Below are 26,107 nucleotides of genomic sequence, written 5' to 3'. Positions count from 1 at the left end.
ATTTATATTTTATGTGGTGTATTTCACTGTGGATTCTTGGGTAATCATTTGCTTTTTCGGAGCAGGCTTTGCAAACAGACGTTTACAATATGGACTCGACAGTAATGCAACAACATGTAAGTAACTGTGTCAATTCTACTGCCTGATCTGTGACCAGTGAGTTCTGATTTGTAAAGATTCATGTACAGTCAGATGTTCTTTGTCTATGTGCCAGTAAATCAAAACAGTGATCAACGGTCAACTTCACATAGTTTCTCTTAGTAGGATGAGTTATTTAAACTGTGATTAAATTATAAATAGAAAGCGATCAAAGAACGCTCCCTTTGCAATCGCTGGAGCTGTTGATCAAACAGTGTGAGTTTATCAGTGACTGAGTTCTGGACTCGCGCCAAAACTCAAAAACAAACAAGACCGTTAGATGCAAAGATGTTAGCCAATCACAGCAGTGGGCGTTTACACTGAAGTCTCACAGCAGACACGCCCCTTAAAACAGAGCGTTCAAATCAGAGGGCTAAAATCAGGGTAGGAAAATTGCCTTTTATTTCTAAATGATGACCATTTTTGATGTAAAAATTATACTAACAGCAAAGTGCACCACAGGAAACATTCTAAAACAATTCAGTTCATGACCCCTTTAAAGATTTGATGAAAAGACGAAAATACGATATAGTTTTTGCTCTTTAACTGATTTTTGTATGATACTGAATTGTGAATATTATATGAGAAGTATAAGATGCCAACTTCAGTTTTTTACTCCAATAACCCGTTCCTCCCTCATAAATACAAGCAGCAGGTGTAGACATCAAAGACAAACTAAATAAGAAACAGCTGTAAGATGCAACATAGCAACACAGCAACAGACCTTCATCATTCATATTAATATTCAACACCTCATAACTGACAAATCTACTATGTTGGCAAGCGGCAAATTGTCTGACAAGAAGCTTTAAACATCTGACAATATGAAAGCTCATAACATCTGTAACAAAGCTTTAGTTTCTGGTTGTTGCCAGCATGCCAGCATTTACTAGGTTACATACTCTCATAACAAAGACGTATACAGAGAGGCTTGGTGCCAGACAGGGCATTAATAAAAAAGGATTACTTAAAAACATATTTACATATGACCTACATCTCTGACACTACTACACCCCCCAACAGTCTGGATACATTATTGGCGCCCACTGAGAAATAGTACGGCTCTAACAGGGCTGTTTCTACACACAGCATCAGGATGTGCATACTAATATCTCTGCATTTGTAAGAAGGTTGTTCAATGTATTCTTTATTCTTTCTTTATCTGTACACTCTTCTTTCTTATTTCACAAGCGGATTATGATGTAAGAAGACTGTATGTGAAATGCGATTCTTTGTTGACTTGGAAAATAAATCATGACAAAGGAAACTAAAGGAGTGCTAGTCATGGATTCAAGATAAGAAGATATGCATCAAAACTTGTGGAATAACTAAAAGAAAATCACATGTTCCGTACAGCTCCATTAGCTCTCTCCTGGAGACTGCTGATGTCACTGCATATCTGAGAGTGTAAGGAAGGCAACAGACAAACCCCCATCCTCAGAAGATTTCATAGTATGTGACAGATCATATCTATAAAGACCTCTATATGCAGCCCAAGCTGTGCAAATGTGAACGCAAATGAAAACCCAACTCATGTAGCACTAATTGTGTCTTTCTAATCCAAAGTTTAAATCTTTCTGACAAATTGTCATGAAATGACCATGAAATATGTAGGAAAACTATGTTTTGTCAGTTGCGCAAGTGTCTTTTTATTGCTTAAAACAGAAAAGAATTCAGACAAAAACATGCAAACGCAGACACAAACAGAAATTATTGCCTAAAGAAGTCAGAATGTTTCAACTCCTCCATTCAGCATCTGTGTAGACCTCCAAGCTTCTCTATCTGAAGACTGTGTACAGCTGAAGATGTGGGAAATACAACATGCATTTGCTCTTCTGCAACACTGTATGCAAAAAGAATCATGTCTAAATATTCAGTATTCATTATCAGAATTTATCATACAGTAGGCAAAAAATACCCAGATGACACACTGCATCTGCTGAGAGTTCGCAACCAGTAGACAATCTGCTATCCCATGAGTCTATAGAAGCTGCGGAGCTGTCAGACTTAAAAAAAAAAAATGGTGTTATGGGAATTTAGTGCAACCCAAAGGCCCATGTGGTCTAGGACACAATGTGAAGACAGTATGTGCCTGGATAGATCCCATCAATTGAAATGAAAATTTGTTCAAGAGATCAACTACAAGAACATACTTAAAACCCAGCATTTGTCTTTGAACATTCACATGCACTTTTACACATGTCAGCACACGGGTACTTATGCTCACAGTGGAACTGATTTACTGATATTGTTCTCGATTCACTGATATGCAAAGCTTATTTACATTCCTAACTCTCAATGCAAACCATATGTACTGCCTTCACTGATAGACAGCAAGAAGAAATAGGATGATAGCTCACAGTTTAACATCTACAACCTCCCAATTCCACACAATCTCTCAGCTCTCAATGCAGAGTCAGTCCACTTTACACTACCATTCAAAAGACTGGGGTGGGTAGGATTTAAAAAACAAATGTTTTTGAAATAAGTCTCTTGCTCAGCAAGACAGCATTTATTTGAGTATGAATACTGTAAAACAGTATTATCAGCAGCCATTCAGTGTCAAATGATCCTTCAGAAATTATTCAAATATGCTGATTTGGTCCTCAAGGAAAAATTATCTTAGTTGAAAACAGTTCTGCTACTTAATATTTTTGTGGAAATTATAAATTTTTTCATGATTCTTTGATCAATAGAACATTGAAATGAACAGCATTTCATAAAAAAATTACAGTCACTTTTTATTAATTAAAAAAAAAACCTTACTGACCACAAACATTTGAATGGTAGCTGTCTTCTTTGGGACTCAAAATGTGCTTTGAAATATGTCAAAATACATTCACATTGTTCTCTTCCAAGTATATGGGGAACAGGGACTGTCAAACTCAAAAAAGCAAAAGCATCATAGAAATGTCTGTAAATCGCATGCATTATATTCCAAGTCTTTTAAAGTCATATGACAGCTTTGTGCGAGTAACAGACTGAAAGTCATCATTCATTGAAAATCTTCCCTTGAAAATCTTGCTTGACATTTGCTTTCATTGTATAGAAAGAAGTAAAAAGAAACTCTTACAGGTTTCAAAAACGTGTAAATGATGACAGGATATTCATTTGTGGGTGAACTATACCTTTATAATGAGTTTTATATGCTAAACAAAACAATCTGGTGCGAAACAGACATCAGGCCTCTTTGAGGTTTCTACCGTCTACATAGTCACATCCACTGGACCCTCAGGGATTTCCTCACATGAAAACACAATAACAGTTAACGTCTGATCAACTCTTGTGGTTTTTATACAAATCAAAGTTTCATTTATGAGAATGAGATCCATGGCCAATCTACAACTACAATTCACTTGTCAGAAGATTTTCCTTTGAGTAGCTCTCAGACAGATCCTTCTGTGTCCACATTGTCTCTTACTATTTTTTTCTATTATGCACATATGAGGAATACATTTAAAGGGCAGGAGCAGATTGCATATTATATTAGCCATTGTTTCCATCTCCGTTCTGTGAGAAATGTCCTTCAGCAGAAAACAATGGACAAGGAATCGCCCCCACAGAGCCTCACATGTGTAGCCCCAAGAGACCTCTCTATGCCAAATTCCATAACATCCACAACGAGCTCTCTCATGCCCACCACTTCAGACATCCAAGAAACTAAGAAACATACAATACGACCATTTTAGCATAACAGCAATATTCAAGAGACTTTGGTAGATTTAAAGTACCCCAATATGTCTCTCTGTTGTTTCCATTAAGAGCCTGTTTCAGAGATCAACCAGGCAATGGAATTACAGTCACTGGTGCAAGAACCCCACATGACTGATCACAAGAGCAAAGACATGTCTGTGTATTTCTTTAATAAATGTCCCCTAGGTTTAAGAATTTACTTTAAGATGAGAATAATGAAATAAATAAATGCATGCATGAATAAACATAAAACCTAAATATTATGAAAATCTATCTTATAATTACTATTACTTTTAAATAATTAAATATGTGCATAGATAGATAGATAGATAGATAGATAGATAGATAGATAGATAGATAGATAGATAGCAAAATTACATAGAAAGCAAAATCACATAGAAAGGCTCAGTATTTCTGCAGTCCTAGAATGATGGCAAATTAATCTTTAGGGAGTCAGAGCTCCTGGGTGGCCCTTAGGTCACATGTTTAATGTACCTCTGCATTCCTGAGAACATCAAACAGCCTGTAGGCAACCAGGCAGACATTACATGTGCAAAGAAAGGCAGTGAGCCAATTATACAATGGCTTTCAAGGGGGTTGACAAGGAATTTCATCTTTCTTCTTTAACTTTGGTAAACTATGATCATTTTTAACAAGCAATCTGACGAAGTCCCTGTTGCGTAACACAAATTGTAATTTGACACCATTAGCACATAAAATCTGCTATATAATAAACTGATCAGAGGAGTCCTTATGGCGGGTGCAGAGTATGTCAGTCATATGGGCTCACCAGGATGCAGAGAGGGGGGGCACATCAACACTTTGGACATTTTTTATTATAATTATATCTTATATAAACAAACACCATTGTTTAACAATTGATCATGATCCGACACAAAAGATTCATAACGTGTAGAAGCTTCATAAAGCAGTGTTTTGAAATCGGCCATCACTATGTAAGTCGTTTTTTTGTTTTTTTTTGGTGTACCAAAAATACTCTTGTCGCTTTATAATATTAATATTGAACCACTGTACTCACATGAACTGTTTTAAATATGTTTTTAGTAACTTTATGGATCTTGAGAGAGGAAATGTCATTGCTGGCTATAAAGGCCTCACTGAGCCATCGGATTTCAACAAAAATATCTTAATTTGTGTTCCAAAGATGAACGAAGGTCTTACGGGTGTGTAACGGCCTAAGGGTAACAAATGACATTAATTTCATTTATGGGTGAACTAACCCTTTAATTGTTTTTACTGACAATTTAACGTGTTTTAACGTGGGTTTCCCTTTACATATTTATATACGTTTTTCATAACTTGCAGTTTGTTTCTTTGATATTTAAATCCCATTAGCTATAATAAAGATTATAAAAATTTGGGTTTTTTAAGAATGCACTGGCAGGGGCCCCTTCACAAAGTTTTGCTTAGGGCCCCCAGAAGTGTAGGATCGTTACCTCATGTGAGGAACGCGGGCCTGTTCGTTATTAGTGTCTATTTGGCGACAGCTCAAAACATGTGCAGTGACTAAATTATTATCTAACTTTTACTTTTATTTAAACTTTTAAAACCCATGAAAACCCCAAACCGGTTGTTTGTTGGCGTACAGGCCTTAATTAGGGGGATTTGACCCCCTACTCCAAACGCCCCATAAAGGCAAAGACTGTCTGTAGCCTACACTGTAATGAGACTTATTTTTGTTTTATTTTATTTTTTCATATCAATATCAGTTTTGTTCCTGCATAAACTGATTTAAGGTGAATTCAGGTTAATTGGGGACACTTTCCCAGTCATCATGGCAATGCCAAATAAGCAAATCGTGTAGCTACAGTCAACGTGCAGTTTAGAAAACGCACTGCTTAATAAAGCTACCTGTGTTGTGTGCAAATATATGCACAGTGACCAACCCATAGCATCTGAATTAAAAAAACGCTTTCTCGGTTGGGAATGAAACTGGCAAAGAAAGCGCGCTCAGCACACGAATCAAACAGGGAACCTTTCTACATGACATCTAGGATCTCGCCTCGGGCATCGCGGGATATTAGAGAGATCTCGACCAGCTGAGCTCACCGTCTCTGGAAGGCAAAATGAGCCAGCCTCCATCGCGAAATAACCAAGCCTGAGCTATTGACTGCAGACGCGCGAGCTCTAGCAGCCCAGCGTCACGAGCGCAGTGCTGCACTACGGCACGATCAAACGGTCTCGCATCTCTGCCAGATTGACACATAGTAACAGCCAGCTGGTCGACATTACGACAACCCAGCGGGGAGGTAAACTGAAACAGCACAACCAAGCGCGAGATGAGACTATTTGTGCAATGAGACATGGGCTTCCCACCTAGACAGCATTAATAATGGCCAGAAATGCTGTCAAGGTGGCCAGCTCACTACAAATATAGCCATGTCTGCAATGAAGGATCTACTTTCTGGACAACCAATCTAAAATTTTAATTATTACTAGAAAAATCAGCACACAGGCTGCCTGAAATGCTCAACAAGAAATGAAAAGGGTGGATTTAAGGAAGGGTGGGTGGGATCTGTAGAGGTGTGCTGCATTTTCCAAAGGTAAACATGAGAAAAGTTGAATAATGAAGCTGACAGAGGAGGAATGCATTATCTCACATCACTTACCTCAGTCTCTGGGGGACCCTTATTTTCTTCCTAGGCACTGCAGAGGTGAGGCAGACCTTCAAGGAAATCCAGCACAGGGAGGAAGCCGCAACCAGCTGCAACGGCGGTAGAGGCACTCCTCACTCCCCTACACACACACACACTCACAGGCTGCGATACTGTTGTTATTGAGGTTTGTGGAAGGGGACGGCAGAAGGCTCTCATAACAAGCGCTATACTGTGAGCCTGAACACACCCCTTCCCACAGAGCTCATCCAATGGCAGTCGGAGGGTCACACACACGAGCACACACACATCAGTTGCCTACACCCCCCATCCAGCTTCCCCATCATATTCAAATGCTATAGGATTAAAGTAGTACAGCATGGCTGCTACAAGATTAAACTTGTGTTTAGCCATATTGCCTATATGCTGCTTGAGCTCTGCATCAAAAACTGACACCATCTGTGTGTGTGATCCAGCCGGTGTGTATGTCACTAACACTGAGGTTTAGTGTGGAAAAGTGATTTAAAAAACAGCACACCGCTCAGCTGGGGCTGAAAGAGTGCAGGACATGCCTCTCATTCTTTGAGCGCGCTGGTCTATTTCTCCGCATTTCCAAACTCAAAAGCTTCTTCCCAGGGCTGTTTTGCCACTGACAGTAACTGCATTCTACAAGGCTTCATGGTTAACACTGTAGGGGAATGAAAAGAGGTGCATTTCTTCAGGTTTTTACTTACATTTACATTGTAAGCACAGATTGTCACACTCCAGTGGATATTTATTGCATTTTATTATGCATTATATTAATGCATAATGTTATTGGAGTAGTTTTTGTAAATTTTAATGGAAAAACGATTGTTAAACATAAAAAAATATAAAGGTATATATATACATTTTTGTAATAATTATAAATTATTACATTAAAATATATATTTATATGGCATTATAATTATAAATAATAATTATTATTATAAATTATTACATTAATTTTAAGCCATTTAATAATACATTGCATAAAATTGCAAGATATTACACACATGTGACAACTTCAACCTCAAATATTCTTGTCATAAAAACAGTTCAACCACAATTGACAATTGTATTTGAAGAATTGCCTGAATGCGTGTGGTTACTGATATATAGCCGTTATGACAACTAGCCTAATCTACATAGAGGTGCATTCAGATGCACTAACACAAAAGAAAACAATGTTGTTTTTGCCTTCCTCATACATTTTCCTGACAAGGGAGATCTTGGTAAGCAAACAGATGCAAATGATCAGCAGATGCTGATGTGAGTTGAAGGTGTTTGAGATTAGCCTCCTTAAGCACATCTGCAAATTAGATGCCTCTATATAATATGTACACTGTCCTGTTGTGTAAAGGTCTATAGCCTACTCCATAACACTATTCGACACAGCATTTTCTTGCATGCAGTGTTTTGACCTCTTAATATAACTTTAACATTTAATTTGTCACATCACATGACTACATACTACAAAAACATTATTAAACAGGCTACTGAAAAATCAAAATAAGTGACCATTACAGCATCCATTACTGCTTACACATTCCCACGTAATATAAACAGTTCATTAAATGCATAATTATATACATTTTAAATAAAATTTTAATGTTGGGGGGAAAGTTTATCTTCATGCTATTTGTCAAAATATGTATCTCACAGAAACACAGGCTACAATATGATTATGGAAACCAGATAAGTATCTGTAGATGTAGATGGTTACTTGAATGTCCCAGTTTGCGTTCCTCATGCATTGCTCTTGATGTCCATCTGCTGGTGAAAGGTAAAAAATACTTTTGTATGCCTACATTTAGTAAGAAAAAAAAATGTTATTTTAGCATTTTTCTTTAAGCAAACTGAAATCTAATATATTTTATTTATTTATATTTGTTTTGTTAAAATTGTATTTCATTTAATGTTTTGGCTAAGATGTATCTTACAATTTCTTGCAACTCACGTTTTTAAATTTGGCATATGAATAAGAGTATCCTATATGTTGGCTGCGCCCTAAATACATTAAAATTAACATACAAAGACATGCAGTTAGGATGATCCTTAAAAAAACACTGCAATTTAAAATATTTTACAAAAAGAAAATGTATTTACCATCGCAGACGGTTACCTGTGAAGCTTCCTTTTTTAAGCTGATCCTGATTCAGCCTCCTGTTCACAAACTCCAGCCGCAACACATTTACAAACCCGCAAATTACTGATCTCAGATCGGCTTAAAATAGCAAAACGATGTGGTAGTCCAACATGACGCCAGCAAAATGATTTAGATTTTTATACATGGTATTGAAAAATATAAATATTTTTACAAAGAAAAATACTTAAATCGTTATATTTGCGCGGCGCTCATTTTTTTTAATCACACACAATTTATTCGACCATCTCCTTTTGTTCAGGCAGAAGCAGGGGAGTCTCAGTCGTGGAAAAAGCGCCAAGTTCTACAGAAGGCGCGCTTGTCAAGTTGTTTATACTCAAAACGAAACTGCGTATTTTGGGTTGTTTTTTGCGAAAATGTAACGTATGAATAATAGGACTCATTAGGTAAGACGATTAAATGTAGTTTTATTTCTTGTTACGTAATTCTGAAGTACTCTTGAAAAAATGAAACGTGCATGTTGTGTGGGCTGGGCGGCTACTCAGTTAGCCACACTGCTATAACGTTATATGCGTCTTCATATATATGAATTAATAATGATCAAACTACGAGTCTATGTGACAATATGGCACGAATATTAAACATTAAACGATTCTCTATAAAAATAAAAAGTTGATAGATGAAGTAATATTCGTAACAGAACATGCTTCTAGTACTTTCTAGGGCACATCTGATCCCAAGGTTCTCACGCGGTTCGTGGCTTATCTTGAACATTTTGAGTGAGTGCGTTTCGTTTTTGACATTCGCTTTACTTTCTCTTTTATCTTCTTTAGTGACTGGTTAAAATGCCCGGGCTGCATAGTGAAGGTGGAGTGGTGGCTGCAGCGGGCAGTCCTGTAAAGAAAAGCAAACTCTCTCTGAAATTCTTCCAGAAGAAGGACACCAAACGAGCCTTGGACTTCTCAGAGGCCCCAGCAGAAGACAGCAGTACCGCTGAACCAGAAGAGACTACTAAGTATGGCATGTTGTTACAGTGCTATCAAATATGAATTATGTTAAAGAAATAACATATTATTTTTCCTAACTGTTCCCACTTTCCCCCTTAAGTCATGATCAGGTTGTGCCAATGCCTTGCCCTTCATCTCCTCTTACTTGTGAGAAGCATGAAAGCCTGGTGCCCTTTGTAGGGCTTAATAATTTGGGGAACACCTGCTATCTGAACAGCATCCTTCAGGTATGCTGTTCAGCTTGCTTACTAATCTGTTTTATTCATAACACTCTGTTCTTAAGGCAAGATACCACAGATGATTAGGGTAAAAAAAAAAAACTAATAGGTCACCATACTTTTACATGTTGATTAATCACATTACAATAAGACAGTTGTTTCGTATTGTGTTTTCTGAAATGTTTAAATATGCAAGTGAACCATTATCTAATTAAATATGCATACATTTCCATATATTTCCAGAACAGAAATCTGAACTTTAGATAAAGCCAGGTTCAAAATTGTTTCATTTTGTTTACATTAGAGGAAAAGGTTTTTACAAAGGGGATTTTGGCTCTCTTTTTATCACTCAATAAGTCAGAAATACTTTCAACAGCCATAAATATATATAAGGGATAAAATATTATAAATGTTATATAAATCAGGTGAATTATATATTAACATTGCTACTGTAGTGGAGAGGGGAGTGGGGGGGAATCATTTTGAAAAAACAGCATTTAAGATAAATATAATTGTATTGAAATCTGCAGAATGATGAATGATGCATGTAGATAAAGTGTAATAAAATAAATGCTTAAATGTGTATTTTGGATGTTTTCACCAGTCTGAAAGAAGATATGTCATGAAAGCAAAATAGCCCGAAATCTCAAAATTGCTGGTTTTGCCTGTGGTGTTTTGCCTTAAATATCTGCATATCAATGTTATAGTAGTTTGGATCTAATTAATCAGTTCACCCCTCTTACAAATTTCAGGTCTTATATTACTGTCCCGGTTTTAAAGAGGCCATCAAATCTTTGTGTCATTTGGCAAAGCTGAAAGACAGACAGCAAGAAGATGGTGCCAAAAATGAGGTTGGTTTCAAATTTCATCTTTCAAGAGATATTTTACTTTGCATTGCTTGTGCATATAAACAAATATTAGTACAAATAGATTTAATTTAGAAAAAAATATATCTAAATTTGTCATCTGGTAATTGGATCATTTGGGTAAATGTACAGAATTTTTGTATCATATTAATATTGCTGCCTTGACTATGATTGATTGCAATAAACCTCACATGTTTTATGTTATCAGGAGGACTCTGGAGAGAACACCCTACCTGTTCCCATGGAGCTGCTGGGCAGTTTCCACAGCCTCATCTCTTCTGTGGAACAGCTGCAATCCAGCTTCCTGCTTAACCCTGAAAAATACAGCGACGGAGAGCTTGCCACACCACCCCGCAAGCTGCTTAACACGCTCAGGTAATCCTGTGGGCCAGTGTCATTTAACAACATTGAAAAGACATTTAAACCTCTTACTGAGTTTAACTTGCCACTGTCCCCTTGCCTTTAATGAGTTTCCAAACAAACCTGTTCAATTTCTCTTCTTCAGGCAGCTCAATCCAATGTATGAGGGTTACTTACAACATGATGCACAGGAGGTACTGCAGTGCATCCTTGCAAGTATCCAGGAGGCATGTGACACTATCAAAAAAGAACAAACAGACAACCAGAAGGACAGCGCAATGAGCAATGGAACGGGGGAGACTACCCACGAGGATGATGGGAGCTCTGACGGTCAGCTGAGTGGAAAGAGAAAGAGCGACACAGAAGCAGGCAATGCCAAGAAGAAGCCAAAATCTCAAAGCAAGTCAAAGAAAAATGAGGAAAACATGCCTATGACCCGCTCTAAACGCAAGTCCTCCAGTGACATATCCACAGAGAGTTCGGATACTAACCACCGGAATGGAGCAGAAGAGCGAGAGGAAAAGGAGCAAGAGAAGGACATAGGGAGCACCACAGAGGAAGAGAAGAATGATAGTCCTCCCAAAGAGGTGGGAAAGAGGACAAGGAGAGGGAAGCTGGGCTGGTTGAAACCATCTGGGAAGCAGCCTAGTATATTCTCGAAGTTCCGCAGCATGGGACGAATTACTTCACATGTAGGAGGGAGAGGGGAAACCAAGGAGAAATCAGATTGTAGTGCCCAAGAGAAGGAGGAAAAGGAAGCCTCTGAGAATGAGAGCAGAACTCAAGAAGTTAAACAGAGTCTGGGAAAGAATGAAGGTAACTATCTTTTGTGATCAAATGCTATCTCCTATCCAGATTTTTTTTAAATTATACAATTGATGGATGGCAAAGATGATGTACAAAAATGGCAACATTTAAATATTTATTTTCCATATTATTTGAAAACAGAAAATCTGGAATATTCACTGACAAATTAGTCATCTGTACATTTAAGATGGACATTTCAGTTGGGAGAAAAATTATGGTTAAAAATGTATAAACAAATTATAAAAATGTCACTTTTTGTAAAAAAATAATTGGTGATCAGTAACTACAAACATTGCCTTGTATAATTAGAGCGATCAGGCCTGGATGTGCTGAAGTGGATGTTCCAGGGTCAGCTGGTGCTGCGGACACGTTGCCTGGAATGTGAGTGTTTCACAGAGAGGAGAGAGGACTTTCAAGATATCAGCGTACCTGTGCAAGAGGACGAGACCACCTCTGACTCCAGTTCTGAAAGTGAGTACATTGAATGTACTTAAATCCATCTGTGCTTGTGTCCATCAGTCAACACTCTCTGATGCTGGTTAAAACATTTCATATTTTTATAACTGTATCCTTCCTTTTCAGTTTCTCCAGATCCCAAGCCTGAGCTGAAAACACTAAAGTGGGCCATATCTCAATTTGCATCTGTTGAGCGGATAGTGGGTGAAGATAAATATTTCTGTGAGACCTGTCATCACTACACCGAAGCTGAGAGAAGTCTTCTGTTTGACAAAACACCAGAAGTCATAACAATCCACCTGAAATGCTTTGCTGCCAATGGCTCAGAGTATGTATCCTGTGTTGATTTTAGAGCTTAGTTCCTATCTTTCAACCACCAAAGCCCTGAAGGGCACAGTGAAGTTCTCCCACGAGTCTCTTACTGCATTTCTTTTCTCGTGTGTTACATCAAAAACAAGGAAAAAAATAATTATTCCAATTTTGACTTTTTTTGATGTTTCAGCAGAAAAAAATACTGTAAACATTAGGACTCAAGGCATTCAAAAAGTGTCACCTTGCTCTTAAAGCTTGCTTACAAGAAGTAATTAAAATCACACACAGCAAAAAAAAGTAAAAGTAGACACAAATAAAACATTTTATTCAGTCTTGTTAAAGTTATCATCAATGTACATTGAGCAGTTGGTACGATAAAATTAATTCTTAACTTTTTAACAGGATGGACCCTTATGCTGGCCTTTCCAAGGTGAACACACCTCTGCAGACCCCTCTCAAACTTTCACTGCACGAGTGGTGCACTCAGCCTGATTCTCCAGACCAGAGCCATCACTACGAGCTCTTCGCCGTGGTCATGCACAGCGGAGTGACCATCAGCAGCGGTCACTACACCACTTACATCCGCATGATGGATCTCCATCAAACCAATCTCAGGCCTCAACCTCAGGATGAAGAGCAAGATCGAGACCGAGAGGAAGACACGAAACAGAAGAAAGAGGAGGCCCCTCAAACAGATTACGACGATGGTGAGGTGTCTTTCAGCTTGCCCGGCAGGGGGCGCAATGTGGCCAGAGCCAGCGCAACTAGCATGTCCAGCAAAGCAGGAGGAAAGAGGTGCTCCGAGGGTGTTGGGCTTTTAGGGGGACAGAGGAGCGTCACCAGTTATGAGCTCAGCAACAGCAAGCAAACCAATCCAGAGAAGGCTACCAGCTTGGCCAGTCGTGCCAGCAATACTCTGCTTCAAAACGCTGTGAAGAAAGAGAATGAGGAAGAGGGAGCTGATGCTATGGGTGACGAGACCCCGGTGAGTTTTGACCTCGCTCTGCGAAACCTTTTGGACTTTGAGGGAAAGTGGATGCTGTTTGATGACTCCGAAGTAAGACTCTTTGAAGAAGAGGACTTCCTCCGAGCCTGTTCTCCTGAGACGTGCTCCACCTCTACGCCCTACCTGCTCTTCTACAAGAGAGTCTCTCAGTAAAAATAGGTGATTGGATATGGGAATTCATCACAGTTTATGAAGTTTTACTGTTAAGACATGGACTATGAAAGTACGTCTGCAGGTAAATGGAAAAGCAAGTCAGGATGTGTTAATAGTTTATACATACGTTTGTGTAACAAGTGTCAGTGGAAAGCTGATGTAAAACTTTCAAGGCCATGACATTTGTTGCCACTTTTCCCCCTCTCTTTTACTGTTTTTGTACTTTGCTCTTTTCTCTTGTTCAGTGAGTCTATGTCATGTGCTCTTTTGTGACCCTCATGCAAACGCACCTTGGCACTTATAGTAGTGCATGTGACAGTTTTCCTGTACTTTCAAACATTCCCTAGAAGCTGTAATGGATGGCACAAACATGATTTTCTTGTGCACTGATATTTTATATTTTTTTAAAAGTTCAATTATCCTTGCTTTTTTGGGTTTTGTCTCAAGTATGAATTTGCATTTTGACATCCCTGTTTTGGAGGGTATTATTAATAGCTTACAAATCCAAAGTAGATTTCACATTAGTCTCTTAATTTTTGATACTAGAAGGCACAGGCGATGTTTTGTTCCCTGCTGCAGTTATGATCTAGTATTTGATTATTTGCACACAGAGAATCAAATTTAGTTCAGTAGTTGATCTTGAAAATACAGAGTGTATTAATTGCCTATAAATGACCACAGGTATAAAGTGACCTATTTTTCTAGTTTTTCAGCCATACCTCAGTCCAGTCTAAGAAGCTTTTCTCCTTTTTCTATGTTGTGAGCTGGCCCTGCCATTACAGTTAGATCTCTATGAGTAATAAAATAATTCATGGAGAATCTCTAATACTACATGGCATTCTGTTGTATATTTTGAGGAGGGAGCAGAAATTATAATATTTTCTATTATTGGTTATGTAGATTCTCATTTACCATATTAAAACACCAGCATATAAAAATGTCTTTTGGTGCACAGTTTCTTTAACACCACACTGGAATGACTATTAGTTGTTTATTTAGTAAAATATTTAAAGTAAACAAAAGGTACATAAAACTACATAATGCTGAAAAAAAAAATCATCACTTTTTTGCTTTTTCCATGAGGATTAAATAAACTCTTAAGTTGTACCATGACTATTAAAAATACACATGAAGTAAAAAAAAAAAAAGTTTAAATTAAAAAGTGCACACAGGAATTGAATATAGGTTTGACACATTGTATGTAAATTCACCATCAGTTCTTATGATCATGTAACAGGCCAGTTTGTAAACTAATACAAAATTGGAATGATGTACCAAACGTCTTAACACTTTTTTTTTTTCTTTATGGCAGAAACACTGATGTGGTGAGGAAGTTTGATATATACAAATAAATAAAATTGCATTTGTTTTTTATTTCTTCAGGTCTTCACACGTCTAGCTTGCGAAGGCTCATTCTGCTAAAAGAGTCTCTGAAAGAAAAAGAAAAGCATAATGTTATGAAAGAAGAAAGAAAAAATGTTCCTGAGGAAACAAGTCGAATTAATGGTCACAAAATTATTTAAAAAAGCATCCTTTCAAACAACTTGGCTACCTTGTCAAGCCGTCCTTTTGCTGCTTGTTAAAGCGGGGAAAAAAAGAGGTTAAATGCATCCTAAACACCCACCACCCAGCTTTCTGGACAATCCTGTGTCAGTCATTATGAGTATGTGGCCTGAAGATAGATACGCGTTTATATTTCACTAAACAGAACTGGGTACTGGGTATTTCCTGATTGTAATTTGATTTTGATTCACAATTCATATTCATTCCGCAATATTTGATGTACATTTAATTAATTTTGCTTTCATACGTCAAACTGAACTTATGTTGTGAGCTATACAGTGAACCCTTGGACTTGGTGTAATACTAAATAATTAATGGCCCATTGATAAAATACTAAGTCTTAAAGGGATAGTTCAACCAAAAATGAAAATTTGGTCATCATTTACTCAACCTCAAGTTGTTCCAAACCTGTATACATTTCTTTTTTCTGTTGAAGAAAGTTTGTAACCAGGCTGCTTTGGGGCACCACTGACTTCTATAGTAGGAAAGAAATACTATACAAGTCAATGGTGCCCCAGAACTGTTCAGTTTGCCATATTCCTCAAATAGATTCCTTTGTGTTCAGCAGAACAAACAAATGTATACAGGTTTGGAACAACTTGAGGATGAGTAAATGATTACAGAGTTTTCATTTTTGTGAACGATCCCTTTAAAAGATGCTAGCTGCAATGGGCAGCTCCCACCGTTATTCATTCAAACAACATAGTTTGGTAAACCAAGTTTCTGGAGTAAGCTAGTTTATCAAGGTGAAATATACATTTGACATTTTTATTGTCTGACCTGTGTGAGTTGACCTGTAACACAGGTTTGTAGAGTTGTGGGATCTTCCTGTTAATGAGAGGCTGCAGAGCTTCTTTCAGTCTGTGGTAGTTCCTCTCTAGCTCCCTCTGATACTCTTTCTGGTCTGGACCAATCAGACTCTTATTTTTGCGAAGGGCATCTTCACACCTGTGGAGGTTATTGAATGTAGACAATTTCAATTTCTATTATTACCATTTAACAATTAAAATAACATTTGTCTTATTTCATCATCCATATAACCTTACATGGACTGCAATTATCCGGCATATTTTTAGGATAATTGTTCAATTTCATGGCATCATCTATAGTATACTATGTAATCATCCCATTTACATACAGTGCACAGCATAAATGAGTACACCCCCTCTGAAACTTCTGAAAGTCAGCAATTACTCAATTACTAGAAGACATGTTATAGTTCTTTAGAGATATAATGTTCCAGCAAGTCTGCTTAATCAATTACCAAAGAAGCATGTCAAAATTATTCAGGAAAATAAGATTTTCTTATCAAGGTGATAAAATGTTGTGTAGCAAAAATGACTACACTCTCCTAAAAGTTACTAAATAAAATGAAATAAAACATTTCTGGTGTAAGTTTAAGGCAATGTCTGATCAACAGGTAAGTATGTTGAACCAACACATTTAAAGAGAAGTAATTTCTTGACAATTAAAAGAGTTATATAGCCCACTGAATCATTCTCAGACTTGCTGACAACAATGGAACCACTTGGGAGAGAACTGTCAGGAAACTTATTTCTTAGCACAAAAGAGGACAGTGGTACAAGAGGATTACAAAATCATTGTTTTAAGTGTGAAAATATAGCAAAAGTAACAGTAAAATTCAAAAACAATGGACTTGTGACAAGGCCCCTGAAATAACCAGGCCTTCATTTTAAGCTTTCATTTAGTGATGAGGGATTTTTTTGCTAGACAAAAAGCAGGAGAAATACCAAGCGAGTGTCTCAGAGCCAGCAAAAGCGATGAAAAGAGTGACTGTTTATCTCGCAGAGTAAGGTGCAGCCTGCAGAAATGACATGCATGGTTGTTGTTCTCACTGGAACTACCTACTGTAGCCAAAGCACAATAAAGTCAGTTAGCCATTTCCAAAGCCCATATTTACAAAATATAGATTCTGGGAATCAATACTCTCGTATGTATGTACGAGTGCTTGAGGTGTAAGGGAGTTGTGCTTTATCAATGCTGTCATGAATTCCCACACCACTGTGTAATTTAATACACAAACTTGAAACACAAGATGTTACCCTTTCCTCATTCCCTGCATTGTTAGGAATTTTTTCAACATGACAATGTGTATATGCATTCTCCCAAGGTGAAAAACCTTCTGTGGACATGTATTGCACTCAATCTTAACACTCTTGAGCACCTGTGGGGGATTCTATAGAGACGAGTTGAGCAACACTCCCCATTAAAGATCAGGGCATTTAAGGAGCTCATCATCCAGGAGTTAAACAGGACAGATGTGACACTCCGTGCCAAGAAGGGTCAGAGCAGTATATTCAAAATTATGGAGGGCATACTAAGTACTAGAAAATTATACATTTGTTGAATTAAATCTAGGGTGTACTAATTTCTGCAATCCTTAATTTAATTTTATGGCTATTAATGACATTTCTCAGTTTTTATTATGTATATGTTTAATACAGTTAAAGTTTTGCCATCTTTCCATGAACTGTATTAGTGTTCATAAAGAAAATACATCTTTTGTATTTGTTCAGAGGGGGTGTACTCATTTATGCTGTGCACTGTACTATGCTGTATTTCTTGATTGATGTGATACAAAAGGTTGTCTTTAATATGTTTTTAATATATTGGAATACTTGGGTCAGTAGTTGGACTACTGCAGTCCATGCAAATGTAGTGTTTGAGCATCTGGAATCAAACCTCTTGGTGAAGTCTTTGAAGCACAGTCGTAGTTTATTATGGTGCCTGTAGAGTTTAGGATCGCTTGGGATCTCGGACAGAAACACCTGGGCCACCTCAAGAGGGCCCTAAAGAGAAATGCAATACATGCATTGATTAGAAACATTCAAATTATTTACTCCCTTGACCACTGGCCATCACACAGTTTGCACTGATACTTGGCTGTGCACTAATAGACATATGAGACAAAAACAACTAAAAAAATATAATTATTGTTGATAAATTTGTTGTGAATAATGTTTTAGTTCATGTCCATCAGGTATCCAGAATGAAAGACTTCAGATCTCATTTTAAGTAACTACATTCATCAAATAAATAGCTACTAAGCTACTACATGGCAATGCGATATATTAATCCAGAAGATAATGACAATGATATTGGTTATGTATTATTAACTGAATAGGCTCAAGGAGTCACCTGGTTAACAGTGGTGCCAACAGACCCCTGCAGAACCATCTGCAGCATTTTGGCATCAGATGGGTCCTGATGTGTGGCAAAGGCCAGTTCCTGTGTCTTTTTCTGCATGTCCTCAATGGCTACTTCAATGGGCGTGGAGATGATCTGAAAAGCAAATATTATAAGCAAATATGTATTGAAATTTACATTTTTTTTTTTTTTTTCAAAATTAACAAAATTTAAACAAGTCAATACATCATCAATCTTCCAAAACATATTTTTGTCTTACTCTGATTCACTATGGTAAGCCTGTTATGAGAATTTATATTTTAGACCTGACGGGATGGTTTTTCATGTATGGCGTGGGAATGGCATAGATTAGCTGTCACCATGAGTGAGAATGGTTGACATGGAGCACACTAAATCTTGAACCTCCAGGAAATCGCCCATTTAAAAAAAAGAAAAAAAAAGAAAAAAAAGAAATGCTGAACAGATGAGAGTCTGCTTGTAAAGAGAACGTGACGGGACTCGTAAGTCGTAATAAAACAAGAATCAACATTGGCTTGGCTTTTCAGAGACGGCGAGAACTGAGGGATTTGAAATTTTGTAAAAGCGACTTGGAGATGGAGTTATTATTACTAAAAAGGTAAGGTTTTTTTATTGAACATAAATTGCCATATGTAGCTGTCTAACAGAGTTCCTTGTAAAGCATGAACTATTGTAAAGGGCCATTTCATTATGGCTGTGCTGGAATTTTTTTTCAAGGAAGTACCATGACTATTAATGGGTATAGTCACCCACAGAGTCCCACAGAGCCAAAGCACAACCAAAACAATGTTTTTCCGCAGAATGCATGCAGTTTGGTTTTTAACCACAAGAGGGCCAAAAGTTACATAGTGTACTTTTAATCTTACAAATAATACTGTGGCATCCATTTTTGTTACTGTTAACAGAAACGATTAAAAACGGTTTTCGTTAATTGAAATAAAGCTGAAATAAAATAAAAATATTAGATAAACTTAAACTTACTGAACTGAAAAAATAAGTTGTACTAAAGTACTGAAATTATTAAAACAAAAAATAAAGCTAAATAGAAATATTAAAAACAAAGAAATAATAAAAAAAAAAGTTAAAATTCATTCAAAATAAATACTACAGAATAATATTAAAATAACTGAGTATTACCATATGGTACTAAATTAAGTACTTTGCTCTTAATCTATAAGCTATTCAAATGATCTCAATAGTTTTCATATAATTTTAGTCTAGCATGAATCCCTATAGAAGCTTTCACAAAGCATGCGAGTTCGAGTTACCTCCTCTTTGTGGATGATGTTGATGCGGGTCTTGATGTAGGGGAAAGCGTGGGAGGTAGTGAGGATGGTCTTTCGTTTAAACTGTTCATGCAGGTCACCGTGAGCTCTTCCATCGAGCGTGAATGGCGTGCAGTAGACGAAGCGGCGCAGGTTGTAGTTCTTATCGAAGTAAGTGATGCGGTCCTTCATTTCATAAGTGTCAAAATATGGTTCAACATATGTGATCTGAATAAAGGCCTGTGTCAGAGAAAAGGGATGTTATTCTCTGTACAAAGTATTATTTAATTTCCACAAAATTATTATTGATCACAAAATGGGGCACACATTTTGCACCATAACACGGCATGAAAACGCACCTTATTTGGGTCCAATTTACACTTGTCGACTGGATTGGAATCTTTAATGACTTCAACTTGATCCTCACCAAACCTTTCACCATAAAAACTCTGGAATTAAGACAGAATTAAGACAATAACTTTTAAATCTACTAAAACATGTGAAAATGCACCCATGCAAACAATTCCGAAGCAAAAAGTGTCTAATACCTCAAGTCGATGTGAGATTTCTGCTAGTTTGGTGATGGCTGGCTCTTTGTATACAAACTCCTGCTCATCCAAGTCACCAAATTTAGAACCGTAAAATCCAACTCTGAAATAGGTGCCAAACATTCGCTTTCCATCCTGAAAAACAAACAAATGTGTCAGTTACTAATCTGTTGTCAATTAAAGTTACCATTTCAAAATACCAGATAACATGGAAATATAAATCCTGTTGATACTCATGTTGATGTGTATTTTCTATATTGTATATTCTAAAACAGTTACTCATAAAGAAAGGTAAAGTGCAATGAGGCAAACACAACATTTTCTCTTGGCAGCAAGTTATCAAGTGGCAACAGCAATGTAAACATTGTCTGGTACATGTTTACATAAATAACCTGCATTCAACACTGGAAATAGTGATGCAATCATAACAGAGAAATACAGGAAAACACAGACACTAATACAGTATCGTTATTAGAATATAAACATCTACCATATTTGAGGATATTTTGCAACCTCTGAGAAAGAAGCCAAAAGTTTGCTTCCATCCCTTTTCCCTTCACTACTAAGTGGCCCTTTTTTTTTTTTTACAAATATTCCATATAGTTTCTCAATTTTACACTACCATTCAAAAGTTTGAGGTCAGCAAGAATTGATGCATTTATTCAGCAAAGATGTATTAAATTGATCAAAAGTGACAGTAAAGACATTATCTTGTTATTAAAAGATTTCTATATCATGTTTCGTAAGCACCAAATCATCATATTGGTCCAGTTGTTCAAAAAGTTTAATCTGGATCAGAATGATCTGGATTTGGAAATCCCATGTTTTGCTATCCAGGATCAGGTAATCCATCTTACTTTTGTGCTGGTTTTTCAAAGAAAAATTGGATTGGATCACCCTGATCCAGATACACACTTTTCCAGATTACCAGTGCTCTACGGAGCCCCTAAAGGGACATGTTGATAGAAAGAATATGGGTTTTGAATTAAATAGAATATTTTTGTTGGATATTTACAGCTGTTTGGGGATTGTTTTATGGCACCAAAATCTTTTTTACTTTACAGTAGGTTACCGAAAGGCTAAATATGTAGGTTAATGTCTACTTCTACTTTATTTAACAGTTAAACTAATCAAGAGCAAAATAAAAAAATGTGTATGTATATTACATGATATAAATGTTGAATTTTTTGACCAGTTTTAAAGTTTTACTACATTTTCCTCCTGGAATCCAACTTGAAATCCTACCCCCTGTTGGGATCAGGATAATCCTGTTTTTTTGGATCAAAGTTATCCAAATCCTACTGACAAGTTTTGACCAACACAAACTGAAGGTTTGATCCAGATTAAAACTAGGATTGGATTCCGTGATCTAATCTGATTTCAGAATCCCTTTTTCCTTTTGAACAACCCATTTTCAAGATTTGATCCAATCCAATGGCCGAAATCCGATCAGATTACTTTTGAACAACTGGTCCATAAGAATGATTTCTGAAGGATCATGTGAAACTGAAGACTGGAGTAAAGATGCTGAAAACTCAGCTTTGCATCACAGGAATGAATTGCATAATAAAATATGTTAAACAGAAAACGGTCATTTAAAAATTGTAGTTTTTACTGTATTTCTGATTAAATAAACAGCCTTGGTGAGCATAAGAGACTTCTTTCAAAAACTTTAAAAAGCTTGCCAACCTCAAACTTTTGAACAGGATATTTAATATTTATTATTTATTTGATCTTTTTTTTTAGGAAGTAGTAGCTGAGAAGAAAGTGAGCATCTCCATATCAGACACAAAATCTAATTAAAATACATGAGTCTGAGCCAAGCTTTTGGATAGTGGTGCAAGAAGCAGTTCAAAACAAAATGGGACCTTTCTCTGAAAACTGTATTAGCAAAGGTGGACATAACAGGAGGAAGACCAGAGAAAACCTGATGTCCTTAAACAGTAAGTGAACGACTGGACTCCGAAGAAGAGACAAAGATTGGAACAAAAGAGAACATTTAGATTGTAGCAAGCTCCTTGTGAGAACGTAAATGTGCTGCTGTAGCCTAATACAGAACGACAGACTGAAATAGTTACTGTGTGACAATAGAAATAGAATGTCAGAATTAGTATGTACTTGAGTAACAGGGTAGGCCATAAACCCACAGTAAGAAAATAAAGAGTGGTGCTTGTATTTGTACAAAGCCGGGAACATGTCTGAGTGCTCTACACACAGGAAGTGAAGTATCAACCAGGTGCAGATAAGGGCTGAACCAAAGCAGACCAAACATACAGCAATACTCAGATTGCGCTAATAAAACAAGAGAACAAAATGCCTGAATAATAAAAAGAATAATTTCCATGATAATTCTGTTAATTTGTGTAATATATCACATCATAAGTTCCTGATGAAGTAACAATAAAAATACTACCATAACTATGTTCTTTGGTTCAGATTATAAAGAGCTGCTCAAAATGATTATAAACTCATTAAATCATAAGTTATCACTAACCCTAGATGGAAAAATGGAGCTATCCAAAATAATGTATAAACATGTAAGGAAGTGAAAAAACGGTGTGAATGACGGATGAATCTGGAGTTTTTGGGATTCAGATTCCGTGTGGGCCTGGTTAGCAGGTGTCTGAGATGGTTCAGCCCCTCTCTGGTTCATTGCGATTGTCATAAAGGCTACAGAAATAAACCCTCAAACTATAAACTTACCACAAGACACAATAATTAAAGTGGGAAGAGGAGGGGTCAGCAACCAGGGAAATAAAAAGGAGAGAACAGAACATATTTTAATCAGGAAACCAGGAAACTCTTTGAAAGACTAACAAAACATGTACACACAAAACAAACAGCAATACTACCAAACTCCATAAATCAATATATTACAGAGAAAAAAAAAAAAAAAAAAAACACACACACACAAACACACAAAAAGACTAAAACCCAACAAAAAACATGCAATGAGGAAGAAGCAGGCAGTGAAAAGTGCACTAAAGGGTCTTTATTAAATAGACAGTTAGGAGACAGTGCATTCCTGGTGTGATGCTGCAAATATGAAGGTTTTGTTGAGTTGCTGCCATGCATTAATCAATAAAATAAGATTAATACTCGTATACAAACAAATTGTAAATGAGAACTCAGGGGTCGATTTAGTTTGCAATGAAACAAAAGCCCATATAAAAGAGAAGGTCACTTGGATGTCACTTTCAGCACATGATTATATGTGTTTTGAACTGATGATCACCAGTACATGTCCCATTAGAAGGAGAAAAAAAGCATAATTTACCAAGATACCAAGAATTCTGATAGCATGTTCTCTAAGAAGCTTCTGTCCCTAAGTCATGTTCTTCTTCATTTGTTAAAGAGATACCCCAAATATGAGAATTCTGTCATTGTTTACCCACTCATGTCATTCCAAACCTGTATGACGTTCTTTCTTCCGTGGAACACTAAAGATGAATTTTTGAAGACAATCCTGGTTGCTATTTTCCATATAAAGCACAACAGTGCCCGTTCACTTTTTCAGCAACCATGGTTCCCGGAAATATTTTCCCATTTATTTTTCCCAAAGGGATTAAAAAAAAAAAAAACTTGACTTTGTTAAAACACTGTAAGCCCCGAACTAAACCAACCAGCTACAGGTTGAATTACAGTACAGTCCAAAAGTTTGGAACCACTAAGATTTTTAATGTTTTTAAAAGAAGTTTCGTCTGCTCACCAAGGCTACATTTATTTAATTAAAAATACAGTAAAAAACAGTAATATTGTGAAATATTATTACAATTTAAAATAACTGTGTACTATTGAAATATATTTGACAAAGTAATTTATTCCTGTGATGGCAAAGCTGAATTTTCAGCATCGTTACTCCAGTCTTCAGTGTCACATGATCCTTCAGAAATCATTCTAATATGCTGATTTGCTGCTCAATAAACATTTATGATTATTTTCAATGTTGAAAACAGTTGTGTACTTTTTTTTTTTCAGGATTCCTTGATGAATAGAAAGTTCAAAAGAACAGCATTTATCTGAAATACAAAGCTTCTGTAGCATTATACACTACCGTTCAAAAGTTTGGGGTCAGTAAGAATTTTTATTTTTATTTTTTTGAAAAGAAATTAAAGAAATGAATACTTTTATTCAGCAAGGATGCATTAAATCAATCAAAAGTGGTAGTAAAGGCATTTATAATGTTACAAAAGATTAGATTTCAGATAAACACTGTTCTTTTGAACTTTCTATTCATCAAATAATCCTGAAAAAAAATATTGTACACAAATATTTTGTACAATTGTACACATTAAATGTTTCTTGAGCAGCAGATCAGCATATTAGAATGATTTCTGAAGGATCATGTGACACTGAAGACTGGAGTAATGATGCTGAAAATTCAGCTTTGCCATCACAGGAATAAATTACTTTGTGAAATATATTCAAATAGAAAACAGTTATTTTAAATTGTAATAATATTTCACATTATTACTGTTTTTTACTGTATTTTTAATTAAATAAATGTAGCCTTGATGAGCAGACGAAACTTCTTTTAAAAACATTAAAAATCTTAGTGGTTCCAAACTTTTGGACTGTACTGTACATTACAGGAATCCAGCTGTTAAACATGATTGTTTATTAAAATAAGTTAAAAAATTAACTGATGATATCAACAAAAGCATATGACATCCATTTGCAACCGTAGGTTTGTCTTTAAAGTCTCTTAGGTTATAGTTAACAAATTCATTTTCCTATGGAGAAAATAAATGGGATTATACTTCTGGAACCCAACTGTTGCACTCTATAATGAAAATAAATGAGGACTGTTGCTGTCAAGCTCCAAAATGAGGGGGAAAAAACACCATTAAAGTGTCATAAAAATGTGATTCTATTCCAAATCTTCCAAATGCAACAAAAACTATATGTGATGTCAACATGTTCTTTTGAGGCTGATTTTTGTGATGAATCAGTTGATCCCGTTCACATAATATACATGACTTCTTTAAAGGTCCCGTTTTTCGTGTTTTTTTGAAGCTTTGATTGTGTTTATAGTGTGCAATATAACATGTGTTCATGTTTCGCGTGTAAAAAAACACAGTATTTTTCACATAATTTACTTAACTGTATACCGCTGTTTCCACTGTCATAAAAACAGGCTGATGACTTCCTTGTTCTATGAAGTCCCTCCTTCAGAAATACGTAACGAGTTCTGATTGTGCCAGCGGTTCCTGTGTTGTGATTCAACAGAAGCTTAGCGCATCTTGCCCGGAAAGGTCACGCCTCTTACCATAACGTGGAGATGCATGCGCTCAGTGTTATTGTAAACATGTCTTTAATTTTACCCTATCAATTTGAGCCGGAATCAGACCCGGTGATTGGACTGCAGGATGAAAATAACAGCATTTCGACGACATGGCGACAAACACACTCTACAAACGCAACTCTTGTGTATTCCTGTGGGCGGAGGTTAGTCAAAAAACTGTTTTAGTGACGTCATTAAAGAAGGAAGTAGAGGGATGTAGTCCAAACTGGCCGTTCGATGTAGGCGACTTCTGTTAAATAAAATATCTCGCTTGGCATTGAACTTTGAGCTTTAAAATTTTACACATTTTATTTATACTCTAACAACAACATTACACACTAACTAAAGTTTGAAACATGGGATCACGAAGAACGGGACCTTTAAAAATCTGACTCATCAAGTTCTCAAGTTAAACTCACTGACTCAGTGATCCGGTCGTAAATTCGGGCTGCGTATGAAAGCATCGGCAGCTAACTTGTTGCCTTGTTGCCCTTTCAGGCAATGA

The 26,107-nt window shown here is 36.6% G+C and overlaps 3 protein-coding genes across 29 annotated transcripts in view; 1 reads left to right on the top strand and 2 right to left on the bottom strand.

Moving 5' to 3' along the window:
• Nucleotides 1-8,743, bottom strand: part of kank4 (KN motif and ankyrin repeat domains 4) — a 57,278-nt gene extending 48,535 nt beyond the window's left edge. For 3 of the 4 annotated variants that reach the window (XM_048199947.1, XM_048199945.1, XM_048199949.1), the window contains exons 1-4: nucleotides 8,574-8,743; nucleotides 8,425-8,474; nucleotides 8,191-8,271; nucleotides 6,462-7,134 (exon numbers count right to left, since the gene is read on the bottom strand). The gene's annotated coding sequence lies outside the window, so the exon portion shown is untranslated. The remainder of the gene's footprint in view (nucleotides 1-6,461; nucleotides 7,135-8,190; nucleotides 8,272-8,424; nucleotides 8,475-8,573) is intronic. The other variant, XM_048199946.1, reaches the window with a different exon arrangement.
• Nucleotides 8,744-8,856: 113 nt separating this feature from the next.
• Nucleotides 8,857-14,694, top strand: usp1 (ubiquitin specific peptidase 1). Of its 2 annotated transcripts, none has more exons than XM_048199950.1 (9): nucleotides 8,857-9,017; nucleotides 9,405-9,586; nucleotides 9,679-9,805; nucleotides 10,549-10,647; nucleotides 10,871-11,037; nucleotides 11,168-11,838; nucleotides 12,139-12,300; nucleotides 12,412-12,613; nucleotides 13,000-14,694. In XM_048199950.1, exons 2-9 carry the CDS (start codon nucleotides 9,417-9,419, stop codon nucleotides 13,754-13,756), a joined length of 2,355 nt encoding a protein of 784 aa, XP_048055907.1. In that variant the 5' UTR covers nucleotides 8,857-9,017; nucleotides 9,405-9,416; the 3' UTR covers nucleotides 13,757-14,694. The 2 variants fall into 2 exon arrangements, with proteins under 2 accessions (XP_048055907.1, XP_048055909.1); XM_048199952.1 differs by lacking the exon at nucleotides 8,857-9,017 and adding an exon at nucleotides 9,127-9,323.
• A 345-nt stretch (nucleotides 14,695-15,039) lies between these two features.
• The window catches only part of dock7 (dedicator of cytokinesis 7), a 58,018-nt gene continuing 46,950 nt past the window's right edge, over nucleotides 15,040-26,107 (bottom strand). For 16 of the 23 annotated variants that reach the window (XM_048199920.1, XM_048199923.1, XM_048199928.1 and 13 more), the window contains 7 exons: nucleotides 20,319-20,444; nucleotides 20,130-20,219; nucleotides 19,774-20,010; nucleotides 18,479-18,622; nucleotides 18,023-18,129; nucleotides 16,100-16,267; nucleotides 15,040-15,186 (listed from right to left, as the gene is read on the bottom strand). In XM_048199920.1, coding sequence (XP_048055877.1) covers nucleotides 15,144-15,186; nucleotides 16,100-16,267; nucleotides 18,023-18,129; nucleotides 18,479-18,622; nucleotides 19,774-20,010; nucleotides 20,130-20,219; nucleotides 20,319-20,444 — 915 coding nt within the window. In that variant the 3' untranslated portion in view covers nucleotides 15,040-15,143. Of the gene's footprint in view, nucleotides 15,187-15,308; nucleotides 15,329-16,099; nucleotides 16,268-18,022; nucleotides 18,130-18,478; nucleotides 18,623-19,773; nucleotides 20,011-20,129; nucleotides 20,220-20,318; nucleotides 20,454-26,107 lie in introns of all 23 variants that reach the window. The other 7 variants (XM_048199921.1, XM_048199931.1, XM_048199934.1 and 4 more) reach the window with 2 other exon arrangements.

The sequence above is a fragment of the Megalobrama amblycephala genome, linkage group LG8 (assembly GCF_018812025.1).
Source record: "Megalobrama amblycephala isolate DHTTF-2021 linkage group LG8, ASM1881202v1, whole genome shotgun sequence".
Lineage (NCBI taxonomy): Eukaryota > Metazoa > Chordata > Actinopteri > Cypriniformes > Xenocyprididae > Megalobrama > Megalobrama amblycephala.
The sequence above is the reverse complement of the archived record's forward strand: the minus strand, read 5'-3'. Positions and strand labels throughout refer to the sequence as shown.